This window comes from Strix uralensis, chromosome 1 (genome assembly GCF_047716275.1).
Source record: "Strix uralensis isolate ZFMK-TIS-50842 chromosome 1, bStrUra1, whole genome shotgun sequence".
NCBI lineage: Eukaryota > Metazoa > Chordata > Aves > Strigiformes > Strigidae > Strix > Strix uralensis.
In genome coordinates, this window is record NC_133972.1 from 15,630,045 (window position 1) to 15,654,987 (window position 24,943).

At 37.0% G+C, this 24,943-nt stretch overlaps 1 protein-coding gene across 1 annotated transcript in view; it reads left to right on the forward strand.

Annotated features, from left to right (window-relative positions):
• The window catches only part of CNTNAP2 (contactin associated protein 2), a 1,208,535-nt gene that overhangs the window by 406,813 nt on the left and 776,779 nt on the right, over window positions 1-24,943 (forward strand). Inside the window, exon 3 of the mRNA XM_074892371.1 lies at window positions 4,696-4,889. Coding sequence (XP_074748472.1) covers window positions 4,696-4,889 — 194 coding nt within the window. The remainder of the gene's footprint in view (window positions 1-4,695; window positions 4,890-24,943) is intronic.

Here is a 24,943-nt window from a genome sequence, read left to right on the forward strand (position 1 = left end):
ATCTACTATTAAAGGGTCACATACAGTCATTCTTGCTCAAGATGAAATTACTTGCCCTGTTTGTGGTGTAGAGTGCTATACAGCATAAATAAAAGTATTCACTGAATCTCTTGGTTAGTGTCACTCAGACAATTATTTTGGCTGCTGAATATGTTTAATCACGTCAAATTCTGGAATATCATAAAAATAAAAATAGGAAGCAGATATTGTCTGCAGTTGTATTTATTGGACCTCTGCTACCAAAGAACCCCATATATGCCCCTTACCTGTTTAATGAAAGTAAACTATATTATATGTATATGTTTAATATCTTTTAAGTACTTTGTAGTTCTAATATCTTCCTAACAATTTGTAGCTGACGTTGGTATATTGTGGCATTTGGCATTAAAAAGCAGTGCATGAAATACAACAGAGTATCATATAAAAAACCCATATATCCAATGCCTTTTTTCTGCCATAATAAAAAGTGCAAATAATGAATGTAATAAAATTCAGAATATAGCATGTAACCATTAAAAATAAACAGTTTACACCAAGATGTGACGAATAATACTGTGAAGAGGATTTATTCAACAAATTTAATACACCATTGCAGTTTCAGTACAAAGAAATGCTCAATGAAACTACTAACATGATGTCATTGGGGATCGAATGCACCCTCAGTAAGTTTGCAGATGACACCAAGCTGGGTGGGAGTGTTGATCTGCTTGAGGGTAGGGAGGCTCTACAGAGAGATCTGGACAGGCTGGATCGCTGGGCTAAGGCCAACTGGAGGAGTTTCAATAAGGCCAAATGCCGGGTGCTGCACTTGGGCCACAACAACCCCCAGCAGCGCTACAGGCTTGGGGAGGAGTGGCTGGAGAGCTGCCAGTCAGAGAGGGACCTGGGGGTGTTGATTGACAGCCAGCTGAACATGAGCCAGCAGTGTGCCCAGGTGGCCAAGAAGGCCAATGGCATCCTGGCTTGCATCAGAAATAGTGTGGCCAGCAGGGACAGGGAAGGGATCTTGCCCCTGGACTCGGCACTGGTGAGGCCACACCTCGATGACTGGGTTCAGTTTTGGGCCCCTCACTACAAAAAGGACATTGAATGACTCAAGCGTGTCCAGAGAAGGGCAACGAAGCTGGTGCAGGGTCTGGAGCACAGGTCTGATGGGGAGCGGCTGAGGGAACTGGGGGGGTTTAGTCTGGAGAAGAGGAGGCTGAGGGGAGACCTCATCGCCCTCTACAATTCACTGAAAGGAGGGTGCAGAGAGGGGGGATGAGTCTCTTTAACCAAGGAACAAGTGGTAGGACAAGAAGGAATGGCCTCAAGCTGCACCAGAGAAGATTTAGACTGGATATTAGGAAGCATTTCTTTACAGAACGGGTAGTTAGGTGTTGGAATGGGCTGCCCAGGGAGGTGGTGGAGTCCCCATCCCTAGAGGCGTTTAAGAGTAAAGTTGACTTAGCGCTGAGGGACATGGTGTAGTTGGGAACTGTCAGTGTGAGGTTAATGGTTGGACTGGATGATCTTCAAGGTCTTTTCCAACCTAGCTGATTCTGTGATTCTGTCATTTTGCTCATTCCTTAAAGATAATTCATTATTCTGTTGTAATATATTAGTCTTAAAAATAAATGTATTTTGAAAATAATGCCATATTTTGGAAATTTGGTTTGATTTCCAAACTCGCCACTCCTTTTAAAAAGGGAAAATACGTTAAATATTTTGTCAGTAACTCCTCTGTTTCCTGTCCAATATCAAACCAACTTCTTCATTCCAATGAAGAAGCTGGTTTTATTCAGCAAAATATTTAATGATATGCTGAGCTGTGAGCATGTGCACATTTCTGAGGAAGTGAGATTTTCGTACCTGCTTAGAGTGAATGGAGACACAAACGTACTTAAATTCCTCCAATGAATTAAGGGCCTTTGTAAGGACCTCACAGTGGGGAAATTCTTATATAATCTGACTCTTTCATAACTTAATTAGAGCCTACACCTGAAAAAAAAAAAAAGGACCTGTATTAATCCTTGAATCAACAGAGGTTACACATATCACAAACAAAATGAACAAAGTAATCAGCTCCCCCAAATTACACAGCTTGATGAATCAAAGAAGAGGAAACTTTTAATTGATCCCCACAGGCTGCTTCTGGTAAATGGCTGATGCCTGCCCTGCCGCACAGACTAATCACCATTTGCTTTCCATGCTGGTCTGCTAAGCAGCACATTTAGCTATAATCCAATGTGTTTCTCCTTCATCCCTTTTCTCTATTTATTTATTTACTTGCTTGGAAAAGCCCGAAGGCAAATGTGAAACTGAGATAGAGAATTAGGTCAAGAAACAAATAGGATAAAATTGTTTGCTGCTGTCTGCAGTATTGACTAAAAGTCTTGTCTCTCACTTATTAGAGATGGTTATAGGGCTGACTGTCTTGCAATACTCATATTTCCATCTCCTGGCCTAGGTGTGACTATTGTGTCACATATTTTTTCAGGCATGATGTGAAGAATGTTTTCTGCCTCTTCTCAGTCTTTCCAAACTTTTCAATGGATTTGTAGGTGAAGACTTTCTGAAATCTAGTTGCAAATTACATTTATTATGTTTATCAGCTAAAGAAGGCCAAAGTCTCATCTCAGTGATATGAATGTACTAAAAGAAAAAATTACATCGTGTTATAGTTAAAAGTCTTGTCTTTTAAATGTACGTAACAAAATCACCTGTTTTAATGTAGATGCCCTGCATAACAAAAATCTCCTACATAAGTAAGAAGTGTAAAAAACTTCTATTTTAGCCTTCTTACAGCTATAGTATGTCATCCTTTTTCAACATTTGCATTGGTGAAGGACATTTTATTGATGGATTTATCATTTCTGTCTTTCGTAATAATTTTTGAATGCTCATATTTGAACATTACGATTTCTGGAGCCACCAAAGGGTCCTTTCACAAAGGTGGCTTCTGTACAGGGGCAGCTTCTTATTCTTTGTGTGCCATCAGTCTCAGATATGCCAGCTGGATGAGGATGTTAGGATAGGGAGAGAAAGCAGCGTCTCTGCTGTTACGAGTATGTAGAGCTAACTATTCCAATTTCCTTGCATACTAGTCATGAAGAAGCTATATTCTATTTTTAAATGACCAGTTGCCATTCTTTGCAAAAATAGAGCTTGTTTGAATTTGGGAATGTGTGGGAATGCTTTTCTCTGCAAGTGCTTTTAATAAGGGTGTTTTCAGGGTTTTTTTAAATAGCATTTAACTATTCCCTATCCCTAAACTATCCTGTTTATATTACCTGTAGTGTAGGGACAAAACATCTATTGTAAATCTTAAAAATTTTAACAACTCAGATGTCATGGGCGTACTGCTACACTTTAATTCCAATGAAAGGCAACTACTTACAACATCAAATGATCCCATTGGTATCACAACATTAAAATGTCCTATGACCTGCAAATGTTAACACCTGTAGCAGCTGAATGAATTTTAGAATTGTCTAAGACTGAGGCAATGCTGCCGCCTAATGATGGGAGTATATAAGACCTAGCAGAGCAAAGAGTTTCTTGCTTGGCAAGCAGGATAGGTTTGTGACTCAACTGAAGTCTATAACTGAAATTAAAAGCAACAAAAATTGGCCTGTGGACTAGACTACGTGATTTCATGGTGTGCCAGGCCATTTATTTGGTTCAAACTTAAAAGGAAAGGAAAAAAACCCTTCTGTAATCACTTTAAGTCTGTAAAGTTTTTGCTTTCTGCATCTTAATGTCTGCTATGAATATAAAGAGAATGGTTCTCCACTTTTCTCTGTATTGATAGATATTTTTTTGATGTTTCATGTATTTCCTAATACTTATCATTATGGTAAATATTATAATACTATCTTAGAATTTTTATCATTGTCTGCAGTATCCAACTACAATTTTCCCCTTGATTTTTTTTTCAGAAGACTAAGAAATTACATTAATGTCTTAATAGTACATTTATGTACGCATCACTGGCCTTCTTTATCTAGAACAGTTCAGTGTAGTCTAGTGTCTGAGAAGAATATTGTTAATAGTATTACTGTCAAGTTAATTCATCGACCCATAGAGAGCAATCACACTTCTATGAGGCATCTGCCAATGTAATCTGTGACAGCTTGTACACCCAGCAGATCAATAGTGGATCCAAGCCTGCAGTACCTGCTGATTTTTCAGTTCTTCTGGTAGATCTTTCAGTTTGTGCATTATAGTGAAACATAGGAAAGCAGAGAGCTTGCTCTTATTTCCTCCCATTTTATTTATATTATCTCTTTAACATGAAATGCTATTGAAAAGGCATATGAAATCCAAAGATTGTTATTGATATGTGCCAACTTACTCTGACAAAGGATTTCATGGCAAATTGGTCAACCCTTGAACAATTACAATTTGGCAAAAACTAATAAACTGTAATCAAGGCATTATAAAGGCATTGATTCATTAGTAGGCAGCCTATTGAATTATTATAATTATATCATAAAATGATTAAGGCAACAGAGTTAATGCATTTGAAGCCTGTGCTAAAGATGCATTTTTAAACAAATGTGCAATCATATTTCTCTTGTATGTGTTCAAGTTTTTTTGGTATTATACTCTTCTCAGCTGGGCTGCCTTCCAGCAATCAGCATCTTCACAATGTGTTCACTTCAAAGCGAGTGTTTGAGGTCTAAATCTCTCTCTCCCGTTTCAACCCAACAGGTGCAGGAGGTTGGTCTCCATCAGACAGCGATCATTACCAATGGCTGCAGGTGGATTTTGGGAATAGGAAGCAGATCAGTGCTATTGCGACTCAAGGCAGGTATAGCAGTTCTGACTGGGTCACTCAGTATCGGATGCTCTATAGTGATACAGGGAGAAACTGGAAACCATACCACCAAGATGGAAATATCTGGGTAAGTCACTGGTGTAAAATGGAAGCATGTGCTGTAGCAGTGTTAATTGATTGTGGTTTTAGGAGCTCTACACCTCGTACAACTGTTCAGTGTTGTTTCTGTGAGGACAGAACAGAGCTTAACTCAAAACTGTGGTTCAAGTTGCAGGTGCTGTCAGGAGGCCTGTCCCTGGATTAGCAAAGCCCGTTTGGTGTGATAGTAATCGTCAGAACGTGTAGATATTCTGTTGTTATTGTTGGTATTCCTCCATGAGTCTCTTAGGCTTTGGCTTTCCTTTCCCTGCCTATTCTTTTTACTGATTTCATGGAGTAAATGTGAGACATAAAAGTAGTTTTGAAAATTCTGCTCTTAAGCATAACATTTTGGAAGGTAATTTGTTCTCTGTGTACGTATGCTGGGGAGCAGTTTATTCATGTATATATTGTTTTCCATATAGGTGCTACAGGGATATTTATGCTATAATAATTTTAGGAAAAAGCATATAATTCAGTTGTGTTTTTACATTTTTCATGGATAAGCTGCTAATTTCATTCTTGCTGAAAACAGTATCCTTCCATTTTGCTGACAAAAAAGATAGCTATTACTTAACATACCTATTCTCATAGCAGTTCTTTCAGATGGTTATTCTTTTTCAAAAGTATACTTTGAAAACGGCAAAATGCTATAATTCTTTCTGAAACCAAATTAAATGGATTAGCTATTATGCCTTATCAGAAAAATATTGTCAAAGCAGACAAGATTTAACATTGTGCTATTTTAGATTCACATTTTTGCCAGGTGCTTCTTTTATTAAGGTCTGTTACTGAAAATGAATGTCAAATTTAGAGCAGAAGGTGAATGTTTTTATTTGTATAAGAGAAACTCGCTTAATATGTGGAGTACATAGAGGCAGTCATTTTTTATTAGAGTATTGATTTATTGAAAAAGCCTCCTCCATGTGCCAGACAGGATTCTGAAAGAGGGAGAAATTAAAGCTGGGGGACAGACACGAGTGAAGAGAAAAAAACTGGGTGCTGCTTTAGTTACCTTAGGACTTGGTGTTGTGAATGTTGTTCATTGGGGTGGGGGGGGAGCTCACACCTAAGCTTGATAAATGTAAAAAGTTTCTCTTCTTAAGACCACTTATATATATAAAAATAAAAAGATGTAGAAAAGCTTCTTCAAAAATGCTATTGAAATAATAGAATTTGTCTCAGGGGAATGGGAAAGGGCTATGCAGCTGGCATATGATGATATATAAAGCAGGACAGGTAGTCTGAGGAAAAATCTGTTCTTAATACCTTGATGTGAAAATCTTTTGGCAGTGTGTTTTAGTTGATTTAGTCACAGCTGTGACTTTATTTCCAAAGTGGCCCACCTTTCTGAGGGCTTTGTAGAAAGTCTTTTTTCTTATATTGTCTCTTAATACAGAAATACTGAAAACTTCTTCATGAAAGAACATCTCATTTTTCTCTTTATTAGACATTATGTATGATTGGTGAATTCAGGGAGAATACTGTTGGCCTGTTATTGACCATCAATATCACTTGCAAAAATGAGTGATGAGTTATGCAGAAGTCTGCTACTTCTATTTGGAATGCTAAATCTTTAGGATGTACTTAGCAAGCTGATTGCTGCAGTACTGCTACTGTTCATGTCCTGCAATTTTTATCCAATACTAGAAAAGCAGTGGGTGTTTTTAAAAAAAGCTGCCGTATCCCAGCTTTCTTTTTAAGAATAAAGCTGAGCTACTAGCAAAAAAAAGAAACCCTACGGGTCTTGACTTTACTTCTAATTTGCCTAAAACAACATTGTTTCTGTTGTTAAATGATGTCTGAGCCTTGGTTTAATCTTGAAACCACTGTGCTTATTAGCTATTAATAAATCTTAAATTTAATAAGTTCCCAAGGCAGGGGAGGTGCCTGAGCATGGAGCAGTACTGTTGTACTACTGCAGTAGTATTACAAGGAGACAGACTTCCTTCATGTGGAGATGGGGTGGTGCAGAATTTCCCATCACATCTTCCTCTTAGTGTCACTTGTCCAAGAAGTTAAAAACAGCAGAAGCTGTGAGGGCCAGATCAGACCACAACAGCCAAGTATCCAGCATTGGCAATTTGAACTTATAAAGCCAGATTCTTCCTGGCTGAAATGACTGTGATCTTAAAAACCTGAGATGATTCCGGTGCCCTTAGAAATCCTTTTAGGAAGTGTTTAGTCTTTCCCTTTGGATTTGTACCTTTTAGAAGTTTTATCCACAAGAGGAAGGTGCTAGATAGCTTTTGATTAACGTCCCTCTTCCATCATCCCCATGACTGAGTGTCATTGTTTCCTGACAACAGTAAATTTAAAATTGAAGGAGAAAGCAAAGGAAAAGAGGAAAATCAAAGGTCAGAGTTCAACAATATTTAATTCTAAGGCAGGTACAAAATCAAATGACACAGCCAAAGGATGAGATATGGGAAATGGAAGAAAATAAAAATAAAGCTTACTAAATGAGCTTGAGAGAGCAAAGGAGAAATAACTTCCAACAAAGATCTAGTTAAAAACAAACCAAGATAATCTGCATAAAATGCTGAAATGAACCCCTTCTGTATCCATTGGTCAGGGAGGGAAAAACGGTTCTATAATTATCTCCTAAGTAGGAGAGAAATCAAAAGGCTCTCAAGAAGTATGTGATGGGGGAAAATGCTTTCAAGGTGAATTTAGAGTAAGCTTCCCAGTTCTGTGAAATACATTTTCTGACCCCACCCATCCTGGGCTTTCAGATATTTTCGATTTCCATGAATTTTAATAAGAAGAGTGAATGTGGCCTCTTTCCATAAAATGCCTAGCAACTAGAGAATTTTGATCACCTCTCCTATCTTCACTCTTGTAGTCTGAGATTCTAATTTTGATAGGTCATGAAGTTTCCCTTCATATGTCAATCACTGAGGCATTTCATGTACATAGTATGTCTTTGTTTTGGTGCAGATTCTCATTTTGGTTGCTAAATTAATGCCATCTATCTGTTTGCCTAATGATACATACCAGATGTGATTCTACATATAATACTCTTTCCATTTCTTAACTTGGATACAGATGATGTAAATGCCTCACCCTAAGCATAATGCAAGTATTGCCCTATAGTTATAATAAGAAAATGCTGACATCTTATGAAAACATTGAGACTCAAATGATAAGCATTAGTGGCAGTACTGAGCACCTCTAAGACTCAAACCTTTCCTAAAAGAAACTGGAAAATCCTTGGTACAAATGAAGAGGTCCCATAAGGCATCATATTTTAAAGTTTGATTAGTCTAGCAGAACTTGGGATCAGCTCTCATCCATCTCATTGTCTTATCCTTGGGGATATCGAAGTCAGGGTGATGGAAGGAGAAAGTGTTACTGTAATTATGAGTTTCAAAGAAATACTGATGGGAAAGGTGGAGTGCAGATCCTTTCCACATGACCTCCAAATTATATTCTGTAGTTGACTCTTACCTTCAGCCTCAGTGAACTTCAGTGAAGTTGTAAAGATGTAAATGAAAGCAGATTTTGCTGTTTTAGAGAAAATTTAGCCCTGGACGAATTGGCTGCTGCTTCAGTTGAAAGCAATTATGTTTTTCTGGTTTTGTTATTGGTTTTCTTTCAGTTTTAATTAAACTTTAAAAGTATTATGCATAACATCTGCTTTTGTAGTATTTTTATTACTGAAAGATATTAAGTGATTACATAGCTTTCACTATGAAGAATGATTCTGGGAAAGGAATTTATCTACTGCTTTAAACAGTTTTTATTATTTTTATTTTTAGGGGTTCCTTTTTTAGGTGAAATAATCAGAAATCCAGTAAGTTAACTGTAAAATGAACTTTGCATTTCTCTGGGCACTAAGGAGCAACTTGCTGTTTGAGAAATGCTGTCTCTTCATTTACATGGTTCCCCTTGGTATTGAAGGGAGGAAGCTGGTACAGCACAGTGGATTTAGCTTGCATAGGAAAACAAGCTCTCAGCATATCAGGGTATTTTGACATAGTATTGAGCCAAAATTCATTGTGAAAGGAAGCACAAGTGAGTTGGATGATTAACTTTTTCAACCTGTGTGAGACTTGAGATGTTTAATACTCTTGGGTGTCTTTGGAAATACCAACCATCAGACAGCCCTAAAGAAACGTTTCATGTCTAGCTAGATGTAAGGCAATCATTTGCAGCTCCACCTAGCTGAAATGATGTGGAAGCCATCTGCTCAGAATTTGTTTGTCCTGACATGCTAATTCTGGTTAGATTATGGGAGAAAAATCTGCAAGCCTTGTCACATTCCCGGTTCCTTCCACATGCTCTACGGCGCATCATTTATAGCTATCCAAGGACTTACTGCATACATCTTGGAGTACAGTGATTTGTGTGTAGCAACTACAAGTGAAGAAGAATAAATTCAGGCATACACCCACCCTGTTAGGACATGCAAGAATTATGTGCTTTGTAAAAGCTGTCACTGCTTTTTCCCTAAGAGCCAACTTATTTCCATGACCCTGAAGTAAACAACATTAATGAAGGATGCTATGAAAGAGTTCTTGAGTTTGATACTTACTGCTGCTTTCCTTTTTTGTGGTCACGCCATAAGATATTGAGTGGAAACTTACATCATAGAAGGATTTACTAGGTTAATGCGCTTATGGGCCTGGACTTTTTGCCTGTTTTTCTTTTTCTAAAGTACTCCTATTGAATTAAATTATCTTATTAAATCAATTTAGTTTATATGACATTATACTGACTTGCAGTTATGGGAGCATTTAAAAAATATGAAATGTGATTAGAATGGTCTGTGACCTGCCATTTGTTGTTGCTGGGCTGCTACAAGAATATCAGATACTGTGCAGACCTATTTAAACATGACAAAGTGGTTTGATATATTAGTCAGTGCAAAAGTTTTGACTAGTGTTTGTAACAAGGCCCTGAAGTCTTTTGAGAATGTTGTGAATTTATTGGGTTTTTTCTATTTAAGGATGCCCTGACTTATCCTGTCTGGAAGGATTTTTATGTCTGGTATCTTTGTGTCTCCATAGCAATGCCGGCAAGGTGACCAGTGTCGTTTTTACCGGCTCTTAATTCTCCAGGTATTTTATTACTAGAAATACATTTTTTTTTTAATTTTAACTTTCCTTCCATGGGCGGGGGGGAATTCTCATTTTTCTCCTGGAATCTCCTGTGTGTCTTTTCTTAATTTCATTATGCCTTAGCTTGTCTGGATGTTATGTCTTTGAGTCCCTGTCTCCCATGCCTTTTATCTAATAAAGATTGCTCCATTCACTTGCAACAGCCAATATCGCCTTTATGGGTGTATTGAGTGAATGAGGTGTTGTAACTCCCACCAAAGTCAATATGTCTCAGTACTTTGTGCACATTGCGAACTTATACTTTGAGGTCCCATGACTGAAATGGTATGGATACAGGAAAATACTTCTTTTGCTGTAGTGAAGCTAAACTCTCTTATATATCTAATGTAACAGCCTCTGCTATAATGTCAAAAAAATATAATAGAGTGTTGATAGGACACCTTTAGAAATTCAGGCAGTTGCTGACAAGGAATTTTTAGAAACCCTGAAGAAAAGAACTTTACAGATAAACATCAGTGCTATCCTCATGAAGCCTGTTTTCTAATCTCTTTCTGTGTGGAATCTGTTAAGAGAAATTGTATAAATTTTTAATGCATTTAGAGAAACACACTTGGGGTTATCTGAAATATCGTGGCAAAATATATCTATGCCAAACGCTGTCACAGCCACAGACTGTATTTCTTTTAAAATGGCAGAAGATCTGATGGCCTTTTAAATGTTGGAATACTAAGATTAACACCAAATTGGGATAAAAAGTAATGCTAGTTTAAAATTCTGACTTTTCTGAAAAACAAAAATAAATACTTTCAGGACTCTAATGTATTTCACAGATGAAGCCATGGCCTCGTTGTAAGACCTTCTAAACATATTTTTGTTTAGAATCTTTGAAATCACATATTTTGTGCAGGAAGAAAGCCCTTTTATGTTGTTTTTAGCAGAAACATGGGTTCACAAGTTAGCTTATAATTTAAAATAACATTTTTTGAGGGAAAGATACACTGACATTTTGGAAAAAGATTTGATCAGATGGAAATTATGATTTTTTTTTTCTTTTTTTTAACTGCAAAGCTACTCATCCTGTTTATGAGAGAAAGGTTTTATAATTGTATTAGGCTATCTCCAAATGCACAAGCAGAACTATTTTAATCTATCACAGAGTATGCCAAGTAGACAGAAGACAAAATTCCTCCTAGTGTGGTGGCAGACAGTGCCCAAGCCCTCCTTTGTTTCTGTACAGGTCATTAAATAAAAACCAAATTGGGATAACGTATTAGAGGTTTGCCCTGTAGTCTGCTAGAGCAGTTCCATTCTAAAGGATTATTTTCTAATCTTTTGTTCTTAGCCTGAGGGCTACCTGTCTGTTTATGTTAAACCATCGAATTTTAAACACAGATATCTAAAGGCGTGCACCTAAATCTGTTTTTTAGCTCTCAGATGGCTTGGTTTTCAGATACCTTCGAGTGTCATCATCCCACAATGCGCAGGTCCTTAAGCAAGCCCACAAGAGCGCATTGTGTGCTTAATCAGCTCAGCAATGACAATAGTCATAGCCTGGGTGCATGGCATCGTGTCTCAGGTAACAATTCTTTCTAAGACGCAGTCTTTGTAGCTCCTGCATAGCACCAAGCAAGACCCACACTGACTGCTGCACTGGGCTTGTGTTAAGAGTGATGTTTCCAATTCTCAGCTGGTATGTACAGAGCTGACTGGAGTGCATCAATAGGCTCTTAAAACCCCTAGCAGAGTTATGTGGGTTGTCCTCAATCCCTTCTAGAAAGCCTGAACACTTGCTTAGGTGATTGAACCAGAGCTGAATTTTCAAAGTTTTTGAATTTTTACAGGTTCTCTATAGACACATATTTGAATGTCTAGATTAAGATCTACTGAATGTTACTGAATAAAATGAACTGTAGCACTTCTCTTGTTGCTTGTCAGCCCTCGTCTGGCTACCATGTATGAATATATCAAGTAATTTCTGTGGCTCTTATTATAGCAGAAGGCTAGCATATGACCAAAAAACTGCTTCATGGCATTCTCAGTCTTTTATTGTTGATAGATATTGATTCTTATATTTTATCATACATTGAATAAAAAGTAGATCTAGCATAGTGTAGCTAATGTTTCATTTGATGAAAGTATGGTTAGAAATAGGAGTTCCAGCTATTTCCAGATTTAAAAAAAACTAATCATGATACAGTTTTTTGACATGTCTTAAGTTAAATTAGAAAATGTGGAGTCTTGCCCATTTACTTAGTAATCAGGTTGCCTTATGTTAAAATACATTGCAGAATATAAAATACTTGCAGAAGTATTTGACATACATACTACACTTCTGTACGTAGCTGTCTGTAGCACTGTCAAAAAGCTGATCTGCCAAGGACTTCCTTAGTTCCTTCCTATTTTTTTCCCCATGAGGGTGATGAAACTCTAGAACAGATTGCCTGGAGAGGTTGTGAGGGAGCTCAACCAAATGACCTGCAGAAGTTCCTTCCAGCCTGTGATTCTGAATGGTGTCTGAGATTTGCCCAAGCTGCTAATTGTTGAAGAAGCAAATCAACCCTAATATATTCTGTATTTTTCCTCTTTTTGACACATGTGACTTTCATTTCTGTCTGCAATTTGTAGCTGCCTTCAGTTTCTGTAATGAGATGCATCGTAGAATATCTCTAAAGGTTAGGAAACTTCAAATGTTAGTTCTAACTTCAAGGTAAAACCCATCCATGGCACCAGTAACCTAATCACAGTTCAGCATTTCCCTCTTAATTGTGCATTTGCAAAATGATTTCAGTTTTGATCCCATAAACACTCCCATGCCTCACTTCAAATGTTGAAATTGAAGTAATAAGGCTAAGTGTTTAAAATTGAGTATACAGAGTCAGGGATTGTGTCCAAGTGTGTTGGTACAATACTTGGAAAAGGAGCAGTGGTCTTACTGAAATTCTTTGGTAAGTACCATACTGCAGGTAATAAAAATCTTATGTGAATGTGAGGCAGGTAAGCAGGAAGTGTTCTCATTTTTCGTTTGCCTGGCACTGGTAAAAACAAAACTGTGCACAAAGCTGTGCTTCTTTGATGGATTTTTTTAAAAAGGTTTGTTTTTTCCTTTATTAATGAACAAAAATACTTGTATCAGGAGAGCTCTTAAAGTGACACAGGTAAGCATTGCAATTTTAAAATCCTTAGACTGGGAGACAATCATAGCATTTTATGTTCCTCTAGAATGTGCTTTTTGAGTAGTCTAAAGATTTGTGTTTGGCAGAATAGATGGATTTGTGTTAGTACATGAAAGATGTGGTTGAGGCAATTCCCATCAAGTGAAGGCATTTTGCTGTATTGCTTCTGTTTCCTGTGAGGTCTGGTATGCAGCAAGCTAGCATGTAAAAGGTTGTCTTCCATTTACCTCTTACCTCATTAGGTGTTAACTCGCTAGTGAAAATTAGCATAATTACCTAGGAGCAAGTAATGGTTGAATCCAGAAATATTCACTTCCATGTAAATTTTTGGGTTTGCACCTGTGGAATTGTACATTTTAGCCCCTGGTCCTCCCTGGGGATTGGTACTTATTAACTGGGGAGACTGAGCTTTGCACAGAAAACGAACCATGGGAGACTGACAATTTAAGTATAAATCCTGCCAATACACTTGTAAGTACCTGACTTCAAAATCAACACAGTTGCTCAGGTAAGATTATGCAAAGCTATTTTTTTGCACAAATACATGTGATCTGAAGCTCCCTTAACTCTAGAAAGTAGACTCCTTCCTCCATGAAAATCACTTTCTATTCTTTTTCCTGGAATTTATAAATAAATTTTAAAAAGGGGAAAAAAAAACCCACCAACAAAACAACAAACCCCACCACATTTCTTTAGTGTATAAACTCTGGCTTCAGAGCAAAAGTGCATTTTCAGGGGAAATTTGACAGTGCTGATGCACTACCTGTCTGTGGCTGTACAGATAATTTCAGCCTGACGGTTCGTAATCCAACAACTTTCATAATCAGTAAATTCACATTAAAAATATGAAAAAGTTAGACTTAAGCCAGGAAAATTCCTATGTGGTATTTCTTAAATTTTCTTCTTGCATAGGATTTTTTTTTTTTTTTTAATATCCTCAGACTCCTTAAGATACTATTCTCTAGCTGTCTTTGTTATTGACATAGATGCTATTCAGAAAGGTATGTAAGGAAGCCCTTAACTTTTAGCTGGAACTTAAGTCTTGTTGGGTTCAATAGAACGCATGAGTAAATTAAACATGTGCTTAACACTTTCCTGAAAAGTGTTGCTTTTGTATTATCATACAGTCTGTGTTCTCTGTGCTATTTTACAAATCGATTTTGTCTAACACAATTTGTTCGACATAGTTACAATTCCAGGTATGATAATATTTTTCACTACCTTTTACAGTGTATGTGCTTATGCACACAGATCATGAGTTAATCTTTATTGAAAACTGTTTTAGTAATGTGAATAAAAGTAAAAAAATCACAAAAGTTTCTGGATTGCAATACATCAGTGTTAAACCAACCAACCTGTTCATGTGAGGCATTACTGTATGATTAATAGTGCTGTAACTCTACTTTCTTGTAGACAAATAGAGGAGAACTTGCTTTAATTTGTTTCCAGTCTCTCTAGTGTGTCTATCACATAGTTTTATTTTATGTACATAAATTTAACTAAAATGGCATAATATAAACTTACAATGCTGTAACAGAATTTGCATTTATGCAGCTGAAGGCAAAATTGGTTCATATTATTAGCAGTAAAGGCTCAGTGAGGTCTAAGTCTTGTCTTAGCCATAGTATAAACTAGTTTGAGTTAGCTTGGTGATACCCTTACCAATCATGATCAGCTGACAATGATAAGTTTTCTTTTTAAATGTTAAGCGCAACAGTCATTGGCTATCCTGAATGCTGAGCTGTGTTAAATGCTAATTTTAATTAGCATGTTTTCCAATGTGCTTAGTTAAAGAAGTGCTTAGTGAGCATTTGTCTGTACGTTCATCCTAATGAGACTACTCACAGGAAGGTGTTCTGTTTGGAGGAATAGCTGCACTGTCAAAATGTTAGGAAGTAGAAGTGTCAAAATAATTTTTTTGCGAACTGTTTTTCAAAGTATTATTCCAGCTTTGTCTTAAAAAATCAGCAATCAAAATGCTCCATAAAACAAACTATGAAGTATTAATAGGTTTCTTACTCTCAGGTCCATTCTCTGAAAATGCTGGAAGAAAACTTATGCAGTGAATCACCATGATCCTGAAGGTTGTTTGTTTTCATGCTTAGGTCATAAACTAAGTAGATTATAGGAGCAAGTGACTTAAAAAAAAAAAAAAAAAAAAAAAGTATACATCAAGAAAGAATGACACACAGACTTCTGGCCAATCACTTGTACAAAATTTCTTGTACTGAATGATTTGCAGGGCAAAGTCCTTTTAAACTTTAAAACATTGAAAGTAACTGAGGAGGGGATGAGGAGGAAAAATATTCTCTTCAGCTCATCACTTCTTTGACCTTAGTTATTTCATTCTTCTGATATATTTAGGAGAATGAGATCAGTTTGATGCATGACTTCGTTCCCTACACTTTGTTACAATATTTAGACAGTGAATTATGAAAAAAGTTGATGCTAGCTGAGGATAGATTCAGTCTTTTTTTAACCTTTTCAGCTTTATTGGTCCATATCATAGATTTACTGGAAACTGAGCACAGTTTTGTACACATACTTTTCCTGTTCCCATCAAGCCAGTCTCCTTAATTCATGATAGATTTTACTGGAGAGCCAGAAGAAAGGGAGGAGAGGAGAGGGAGAGTACTGTTGGACTAACATACTCAAGATAAGCCTCTTTAAAGCAGCATTTTCAAAGCCATAAAGAGTTCATATTCATAAACTCTGTAACTGCCAGTCCTCTAAGAAATAAGGCAAAGCTGCTGATGTGGCACTGTTAAGTTTCTGTAGAGAAAATTATTTCAAATACAATTGGGAGCGACTGTAACACAGACTTAGGGCTTTAGAGATTTGAGGATTATGATTATATTACACTCAGACTTTTTTTTAGTTATAAAAAGGATGGGACAGAGGTTCTGCAGCAGAGGTAAGGGACTAGGTTAATATTTAGTTAACAATAAAATAGTAACAGCAGAGGTCAAACTCTCTCCATGTAGGGGGAAAAAAGAAAGAACACATCAACATTGTACCATGTTAGATGAGATGACCATGAGAATTCTGCAGATATTAAATGGCTAAACTTTTACTATGTCCAATATTAAAAAAAAAAAACAAAAAAAAAACAAAAAAACCAACCACCAAAGAAAATAATAAAAGTTTAGCTGAGAATAAAATATATCAATGACAAGTTCGGTTTTTGACTATCTCACTAGGCAACCTGTTGATTAGATCTTTTCCCCATATTTCACTCAAGTGTGTGACTAGTGGAGTGCTTTTATTACTGCTTTTGTTGTTTAGCATGAAGTTACTGACAGATACATTAGTTTGAACTGCTTTCAGATTCATTATTCTATCATTATTTTCAAGGTTGGGTTGATAGGAAACTATTAAATACTGCTACCTCCACTTATGAAGACCCAAAGGTGGCTTATTCTTTCTCTGAGAGGAATGGTTCAAAATAAACTCCTCTAGCTGGTGGTAGCTCCAGTCTAGATACAATCTGTCACTTCAGGACAGCAAGCACAGCGAGAGCTCTATAATAAAGACTCTCCCCAGACATGACATAGTGATAAAATAAAGTCTCTATCACTTTTCAGGACTTCTGTATCATGACTTATCCTGGTATAGATTGCCACTAGAAATGCTAAAGTCCTGTTTATATTGTAGCTAGATTTGCAATATGAAGGAATTTTTTGTGTCCGTTTAGGAATTCTTGGGGACATAAAAACTAATTCATGGCTTTCTAGCTCTCGCACGCATAACGTTTTTCCCATCTCTAGACCGCCTGTGAGGGGTATCTTGGGAGTGAAAGGAGAGATGAATGCATAACCTGCTGATTCTTAGCATCTTTGGCTAATGTAGTAAAACTGGTGAATTAACATACCTGTTGTAAATCCTTTGACATACTATGAATTGGAGAGGAAGAAGTTCTTTTTATATAAAGGTGCAGGCTCCTTCCCCCCCATTAATAGTATACCCATGAAATCCAAAATTATTGTGACTTAAAAGTATTTAAGCAAATAGTGTTGTCACAGTTCAGTCTTTGAAATCAGATTAAAAAACTTACTAATTTCTGAATAATGGATATAACCATTAACATTGTAGTTAGAGCACACAATTTCTGTTTCTCTGAGGATTGCAAATTCTATAAAGTCACTTTACTGAAAAACTACTTATCGTATATGTATTGTACAAGTACAGGGATTGTAAAAAAGCTGCAGAAGTGTGTAAGCTACAGGAACATCAAATTTATATCCTATTAGCAACTCATAGAAACATGCAATTGCATTCAGAGCCACTGGTTAAAGTCAGTTATCCTGCTGGTAAAGGTAGTACAAAACTGTCCTTTCCACAGCTTGTATTGCTGCTTTATAGTACAGCATTATAGGAATGTTATCAGAGCCTTAGTGGGCAGGTTGCTTTCTGTGAAGAGGTGCTTAAGAGGAAAGCATGACTTCCTCTCCTGAACACCACCAACAGTATGCCGAAGTAAAACTGTCAGAGGTAAACAATGCTCACTGCTTCTTTCCAAACCAGGCGTCTGCATAATGACATCCTTTTATTCTTCTAGCTATATTTTAACCTCTTTCTTTGGTTGGTTGGTTTTTTCTTCAGTGAAGTTCAGGGGTGTTCTTGCACACACTAAAGCCATGGTCTCCTATCAATAAATTCTATCCTTGATCTTTCCCCTAGTTTGATTCCACTTTCCTGCTGTTGTCAAAACAAATTATACTGGGTGTAACATACCTGAGTACAATGTAATGGATTCAGTTCGCCGCTAACATTATTTTATTTTCTTGTGGCGATTTTCATTGACTCAGTGTTTTTTGGTATTCCCGCTGCATTGAAGGTGGACAGAACCTTGAGTTGGTGTGGGGTTTTTCTGGCTCTTCAGAAGTCTTTAAAGACACTTTTTGCCCAGGAAAAGGACCATACAAGTGAGATCAGAAATCACAGGCAATTTTGTTCTGTTTTGGTGTTCCTAGTCTGAATACAAGGGAACATTTCTACCTTTTTTTTTCTTATATAATTTCTTCCAGCATTAAACTGTAATGAGATTTTTTTAAGTAGAGAAGTTGAAATATTCAGTTTTGTGAGAACGTTTACTGAATATTCATATTTTGTAAAACCACTAGCTCTTAGTTGCTCTAAAGTGTGGTTGTACAGACTAAGATAAGAAACATCTAATCAGAACGAGCCTTAAGCCTTGATGCATTTAAAGGCTGAAGCAGGAATATAGCAATGCATAAATTTTATTGTAAAATATAACATTTTTAGCAAATAATAGCATTAATATGCTAAACCTGGTGCGTTATGGAGTATGGTTCAGCATGAAAAACTTTTGATCTGTTTAAAAACCTCTGTGTGTGGCAGAGAGGAAGTAAATACCACAGATACAGATCAGTGGCAGAGTCTAGGAGATGTAATAGAGATTTCAGTTCTCTCAACTATGTTAATATTTGATGTGGCTAGACAATGTGTAATGTCATTGGTACTAAAGAGAGTTTCCTGGTGCTGGTTAGCATTGTCTCTTTATTTGTTGTTAAAAGCTGAAGCCCGAAGAACTATATGCTGTCATGTGAACGAAAAAAATGCTCTTATAAGTATTCTAGAAGATTTTAGAAATATGTATATAGCTGACACAGTTTTCTGATGTAGTGTTTGTAAAGATGGATGTCCTGGGTATTTGTTATACCAATCCTGCAAAGCTTTGCTATATTCCAAAGGTAATATTTAAAAAGTTTGATGTGCAAGAAATGGTGGTTGCTTCTGTCTGTCACTTTGGAAACTGAACATCTCCATATTAACCTCTCCTTGTAAGCTATCTAAGAATTCAGTCATGAGATCTGAAGCTTGAGATGAATGTAAATAGGAATGTTTGAATGCAAATATGAACCCCAGCTTTACATTAAAATCAGCTTTACATGTAGCGATAGGCTATAGGTCTCCAGAGTGACACTTACCTTCCTTAACCATGACATTAGCTTTTTCTTTTTGCAATTTCTTGCATTGCTCACTAAGTATCTTTTAGCTCATTCAAGAAATTAATCTGGGGGTTAACACTCAGCAAGCCATTAAGTGACTAGTGCATAACAAATGTATTGCAGGGAAAAAAATAATATTGTGGTATTAACTACATGTTATGGAGAAAGAACATTACAAGGGTAGAGCAACTTTCAGGTTTTAGTGCATGACCTGGCAATCTTCATATCCTTTTAACCTAGCTATAAGCACAAGTTCTTGTGAGAGTGAGAAACAAAGATGCATCATTTGTTTCTCCCACTCTCTCTGCTTGTCATATCAATCTCTGATGCTTTCAGTCTTCACTGTATATTATTGCCCTCCCCTTTCCCTTGTCTCCATCTAGGAATCATAGTCAGTTTTCGGTTTGTCCATAGTGAGCAGGCTCTATTAGAGCTGGCCCAGCTTCTACGTTAATGTAGGCACAGACTTTTGGGTAACAGCTGCCTTTTTTCCCATATTGGGCCACATCTGATCTTCTTTCATCATATCCCCTTGCCACCCAACCTCTGATCAAATCATGGCAACACTGGTTTGTGTGCCCCAAAACGGTAGACATAGGTCCCGTCTCACTCACGCTCATTCATTTTAGCTGAAACTTCAAAGGTTAAGGAAAATTCAGTCAGTGACCAATCTCGACGTGCTAAAGGTTTAAAGGAGTTGTCAGTAACCCAAAACTGGATGTTAAGTGGTTTGTTAACTGAGCATATAAACCTTCCTTAAGGTAACTTTTTTTTTCATCTCTAATGACAAATCCCGTATCTGCCTTCCACATCTTAAAGTGACAGGACCATGGGGCCTGATACGATCTTATCATGTAGTCATTGTAATTAGTGTCATTATCATATCTGTAAACCATCATTCTTGGCTTATGTACTACCGTTTTTTAAATGCACTAATAATCTGTGTACACTCATCACTCAGAATGCTGAACAGCAAAGGCTGTAGCACAAGCTGTTTCGGAGGAGTTTAACCTGCAGAGAATGTCACCTTTGTGCTACTGTATTACCAAACACTTTTCATAGTGATGCTGCTCTGATAATCTCACGTTAGAACTGGTTCATTTGCTGAGGATGAAGTGACTTACAAAGCCACAAACTAACTTACTGGCAGCAGAAACAGCACCAATAACTGAAGCTGTAGGAAAGTGTTACGGGAGTAGAACTGACAAGCTCACAAGACTAAGTGCTTGGCTGAAGGCAGCTTAGCGAAAGCTGAAACGACTGTTGATGCATTGAAATGCAAGTCATTAGGAAAACAGAACCAAGAAGTACAAGGATAGCAAAATCATCATGTTAAGAGCCAGATTTCATGTTTTATCACTGATAATGAAATTGTGCATGTTGCGCATCCTCTCATTTTACTCGTCTCTCTGAAGTTATCTGATTGCTTGAGTCACCAGTTGAAACCGATCTGTACGCTGCTGAATGCTGCTATTGCCATTATCCCTATCAAGTATCTCTGGCCAGGCTGCTAAATCTAAGTCCACCTGTGTTAAATTAGAGGTAGTATAACTACTAAGCACTGTAGCCTGTTTCCTCCTCTTATCCCAAACGCAAACTTTTCATGTCTGGTCTTTACCAGCTATTTCGGTGCTACTAATGTAAAAGCACTTTCACTCTGTGCTTTATAAAACTACATTGTGGAAATGCTGCTTCTTAGTCATCTTAATCTGAGGAAGCTGTAGTGCGAGGGACTTGTTTGGCAGGGTTATCTTGATGTCCTTTAGATAGACCTTTTATACAATAAATGAACTGAGATCACTGCCAGAATGCATCAAACAGTCCTACTCAGAAATCCCATTTCACCAGCAGAATAATTGGCCTGAAAAATGACTTCTAGAGATTTACACCGTAATCTTCATAAAATGATTCTTTACTGTAGCTATGGGAGAGAGCAGGCAGGTCAGTGAGGTTTGCTGCATGTATGATGCTCTGTATATGGCTATTATTGATATTAAATCAATACTGTTATTAAGTCAAACTTATCAGTAGACTGCAACTAAAAAAAATAGACCTGCTGTGGCTTTAGAAATGGTATTGCATGGGATGTTTACGGTGTTATGCTAGCAAGCAGGAGAAAGCAGAGGAAAAGACTTGGAGAAAGGAAATGAGGTATTACAGAAGATAAATAGAATTTTGAATAAACAAATGTTATACATCTGCTTGCACACATAAAAATCTTAGTTGTTGAAGTGTTCCTTTAAAGACTCGAGCTGTCCTGATTAGCTCCCTGTTTGGAACTCCCAGCTTTATAGTTCACCATCCCCTTAGTGGAAAATTAATTTTAAACATTGGTTGTATTAATCTTGAAAGTGTCTCTTTTAAAGTTATATATATTATCTGAAATAACCTGAATTTCCAATTTAAAGTGATTTTTATAATGAAATGTGCTAATGATAACTTGAAAACAGGTGCTGTTGAATGATAAACTACAAATGTTTATACTGTGCTGTTACACTACACACAAAGTTTTTGAAAACCAAGATTTATTTTGATCCAGATTTGGATTACATTCCTAAACTGAGCCTTGTGTTTTGTTGCGTTATATGAAATCTTCTTTTATCCCTTATTTCACTGTGCATTGTGACCTTTATATAATAATTTTAGTCTTGATTGTCCTACATAAATTGCAAGTATTATAGAAGAATGGAAGATTCCGGATCTGTTCTGAAAGAAATTTGCTAAACCAACCATTCAGTAAGAGAAAAAAAGAAGTTTGTTGAGATAAGGTCATCAAACTGCTAACAACCCTTACTCAACAGGGGACACTTGTTCAAACTACAGCAGAAGCTGGGTAGCCTTTGGGAAGAAATTGGGAAGCATTAAGGAGAAATTTCTAATGCTTTATTCACAGAAACTGCATGAAGCTTTCAAAATAACCCTTTGATCTGAGCAAAGACTACTTGATCTGCCAGTGCTAATTGGGAAGGACTCATTCTTGGCCTGAAGGGCCAGAAGTTAAATTAACAGTGTAAAATGGCATTGGGTTAAAAGTCTAGCATTAGTGAGAAATTTTAATATTCCTAGGTATCACAAGAGCATAAACAGAAGCAGGAGTCTAGAAATATGACTGAAAAGTTCTGGTTATGATGGCTTATACAGGAACAGACCTGAACTCAAGACTTTAACACTGAGTAACCAGTATCTTGTAGTTACAGGATAGGTCTTTAAGTAGGCATTGTATTGTTCCTGCTTGAGAGATGCACAGATGGGATACACAGCTACTGGTGGGATTTATCATTTAGAAACTATACATTGGTAATGGCTGCTTACAAGGACAAGATATTTTCTTCTTGAAATGGATTTGTCAAGGCTTTTTCTGAGCTATCCATACACATGTTGCAAATAAGCAACTAAAGGGGCAGACTATACTAAGAAATGTCATTACTAACACTCACTGAGGCAATTTGATTTATGGGAGACATTTTGAACCTGAAAGTGAGATAAAGCATTCAGTACAGGACAGGTTGTTGAAGAGGAAATCTGCCATTAATCTTCTAAAAAGGAAGATTTTTCTTTCACTAAAGGGAAAGACTTCTTTCTGTGACTAATGCAGCCTCATGGGGTTATTGCTTTAGCATGTCTTATGCTCCCTCTAGTCACTTCTACACTGTTTTATGTTGGACAAACCTCGTGACCGACATGGACAATGTTTGTGCCAAAATGAATATTCTGGAAAGGTGACTAGACAGTTCCTTCCATCAAAAGAATACAGCAAAATTTAAAAAAAAAAAACAAAAACAAAAAACAACAACACACAAAAAAACCCACAAAAAACCAAACACAAAAACAACAACAAAAAAACAACAAACAAACAAACACAAAACAACCCATACCACTGAAGTCAGATTTAACGGATTAATGCAATTTAAGAGTAGAAAGGACAGCTCATCAATTGCCACACAACTTGTGGATGTTGGACTCCATAAGAAAAGATGTTACACATTAGTCTCACTTATTTGAGGAACTTGAGGAGTCTTTAAATAGCTTTTACCAGAAACTGTCACCAAGTGACAAAAGTAGCTCTGTATTACACGTTTCATCAGAACCACCAGGCTTTTCCTTGGAGCAGCTCATTATTAATATCCAGAAGAAGGCACAATTGCCCTCAAAAACTCTTACAGGTACCTGGCAGAAAAGAAAAGAGCAAGCAAGGGTATGTCATAAATGTGTAAGCAGTTGCAGAAGATAAAAATGTCGATCTATTTGGATGGACTTCCTTACTTCCCAATAAAACATCAACTACCAACAAATTTATGTCAGAGCAGATAAGAAAAAGCAGCCAATTTGAGATGCCTTTCTGATATAGCAGAATCAAGGTAGTCTTTGAGTTGCCACCTTTTCTACTCATTCAAAGGGCAATGAACAAACTTAAGTCAGATGACAGTAGTTCCCAGAGTTATTGTCACATTTTAGGGGGCATTTTTTTTTTGCTTTTCCTGATCATGACTTCTTGACTCGGCAAGAAGTTGTTTATCATCCAACCCCACCTGTTCACTACAACTTAAATGACACTAGGCTGTTGTAAATGCTGAACAGAGGTTGTTTTAGATTTTTAAAAATGCTTCCAAGCGTAGTTGTCATGTAAAGGACTCTAATACTTCTTTTTGTAGGCAAAACTGGTCACAGTGCATATCAGGCCAGTTCATGTTAAAGGTTGTTTTAGAAATAAAGCGTTACTTTTTCAGAATCATCTACGTTGGTCTGTTTGCATAAAATACCAATATTTCATATGGGGGCTACTGATAGGGAAACATCTATTCATTTAATGGTCAAAAACATCATATTGTCCAGAAGGAAATGATATTATAAATAAAGTCACCTTCTGAGACCTCAGTTTGGTTCTACCCTAGTTTATGGAATGATAGCTCTCTGAAGCTACAGGACAATTTTTACTCTTCATTTATCTGTCAAAATAGATTCCATAAATGCTATTGCTTTAGCAAGTATCATTAATAGCTAATCCTCAATTTACATTTTTCCACAGCGATGAAGTAGATTTGCGCCCACATATGAGATTTTTACTCAAGTGAGTTATTCTGTTTAATATTAGTCATCCTATCATTTTTCTTCCAGAGACTGCATTGTCATCTAAGTAAGTTGAGATTATGTACTTTAGAGAAATGTGCTTTTAGCATCTACAAATTGCTTTTTGTCATATTCAGGCAGTAGAAAAGGGCAAAGAGGAAAGGGTCACAAGTGATGATGGGATTATATGATAACAGCAGTTAGGTTATGTGCACAGGAGGTATGCAGTTGAACCAGCTGTGCCTCTCAGTTGGGAAAATAATGTTCATGCCACGTGAGCTGACAAAGTTTCTGTAATGTGTGAAAGTTGCAGTCCACTTATTGCAATGCATCGTGCAGTAACATGGATTACTTTACAAAGTGTGGGGGTTTTTTACCATTCACTAGATTTGACAACCCAGTTAACCGTATGGCAAGCAAGTTCTCTACTACTTTTCCCAGGACTCCATGTCCTACCGGTCTTTTGGTCAGATGCTTGACTGGGGCCATCAACAGAGATACCGAAGTTACCCATCATTAAGTAGGGACCTTTTGGATGTGGTTCTCAAGTATTTTTCCTCCCAGAATCAAAATGACTGGGAGACTTGGAAAAGTAGTAGAAGAAACCAAAGTATCTGGACTATCATTGTACATATATGAGCTGGTCCTCAGTATTCTCCAGATACTATGGAGAGAGATAAATAAGGAACCGGCTTTTACCTTTGGGATAGTGGAGTCCTCCCACATCAAAGTTTAGTAACGTGTGGCATAATCTTTCCAAGTTTTAAT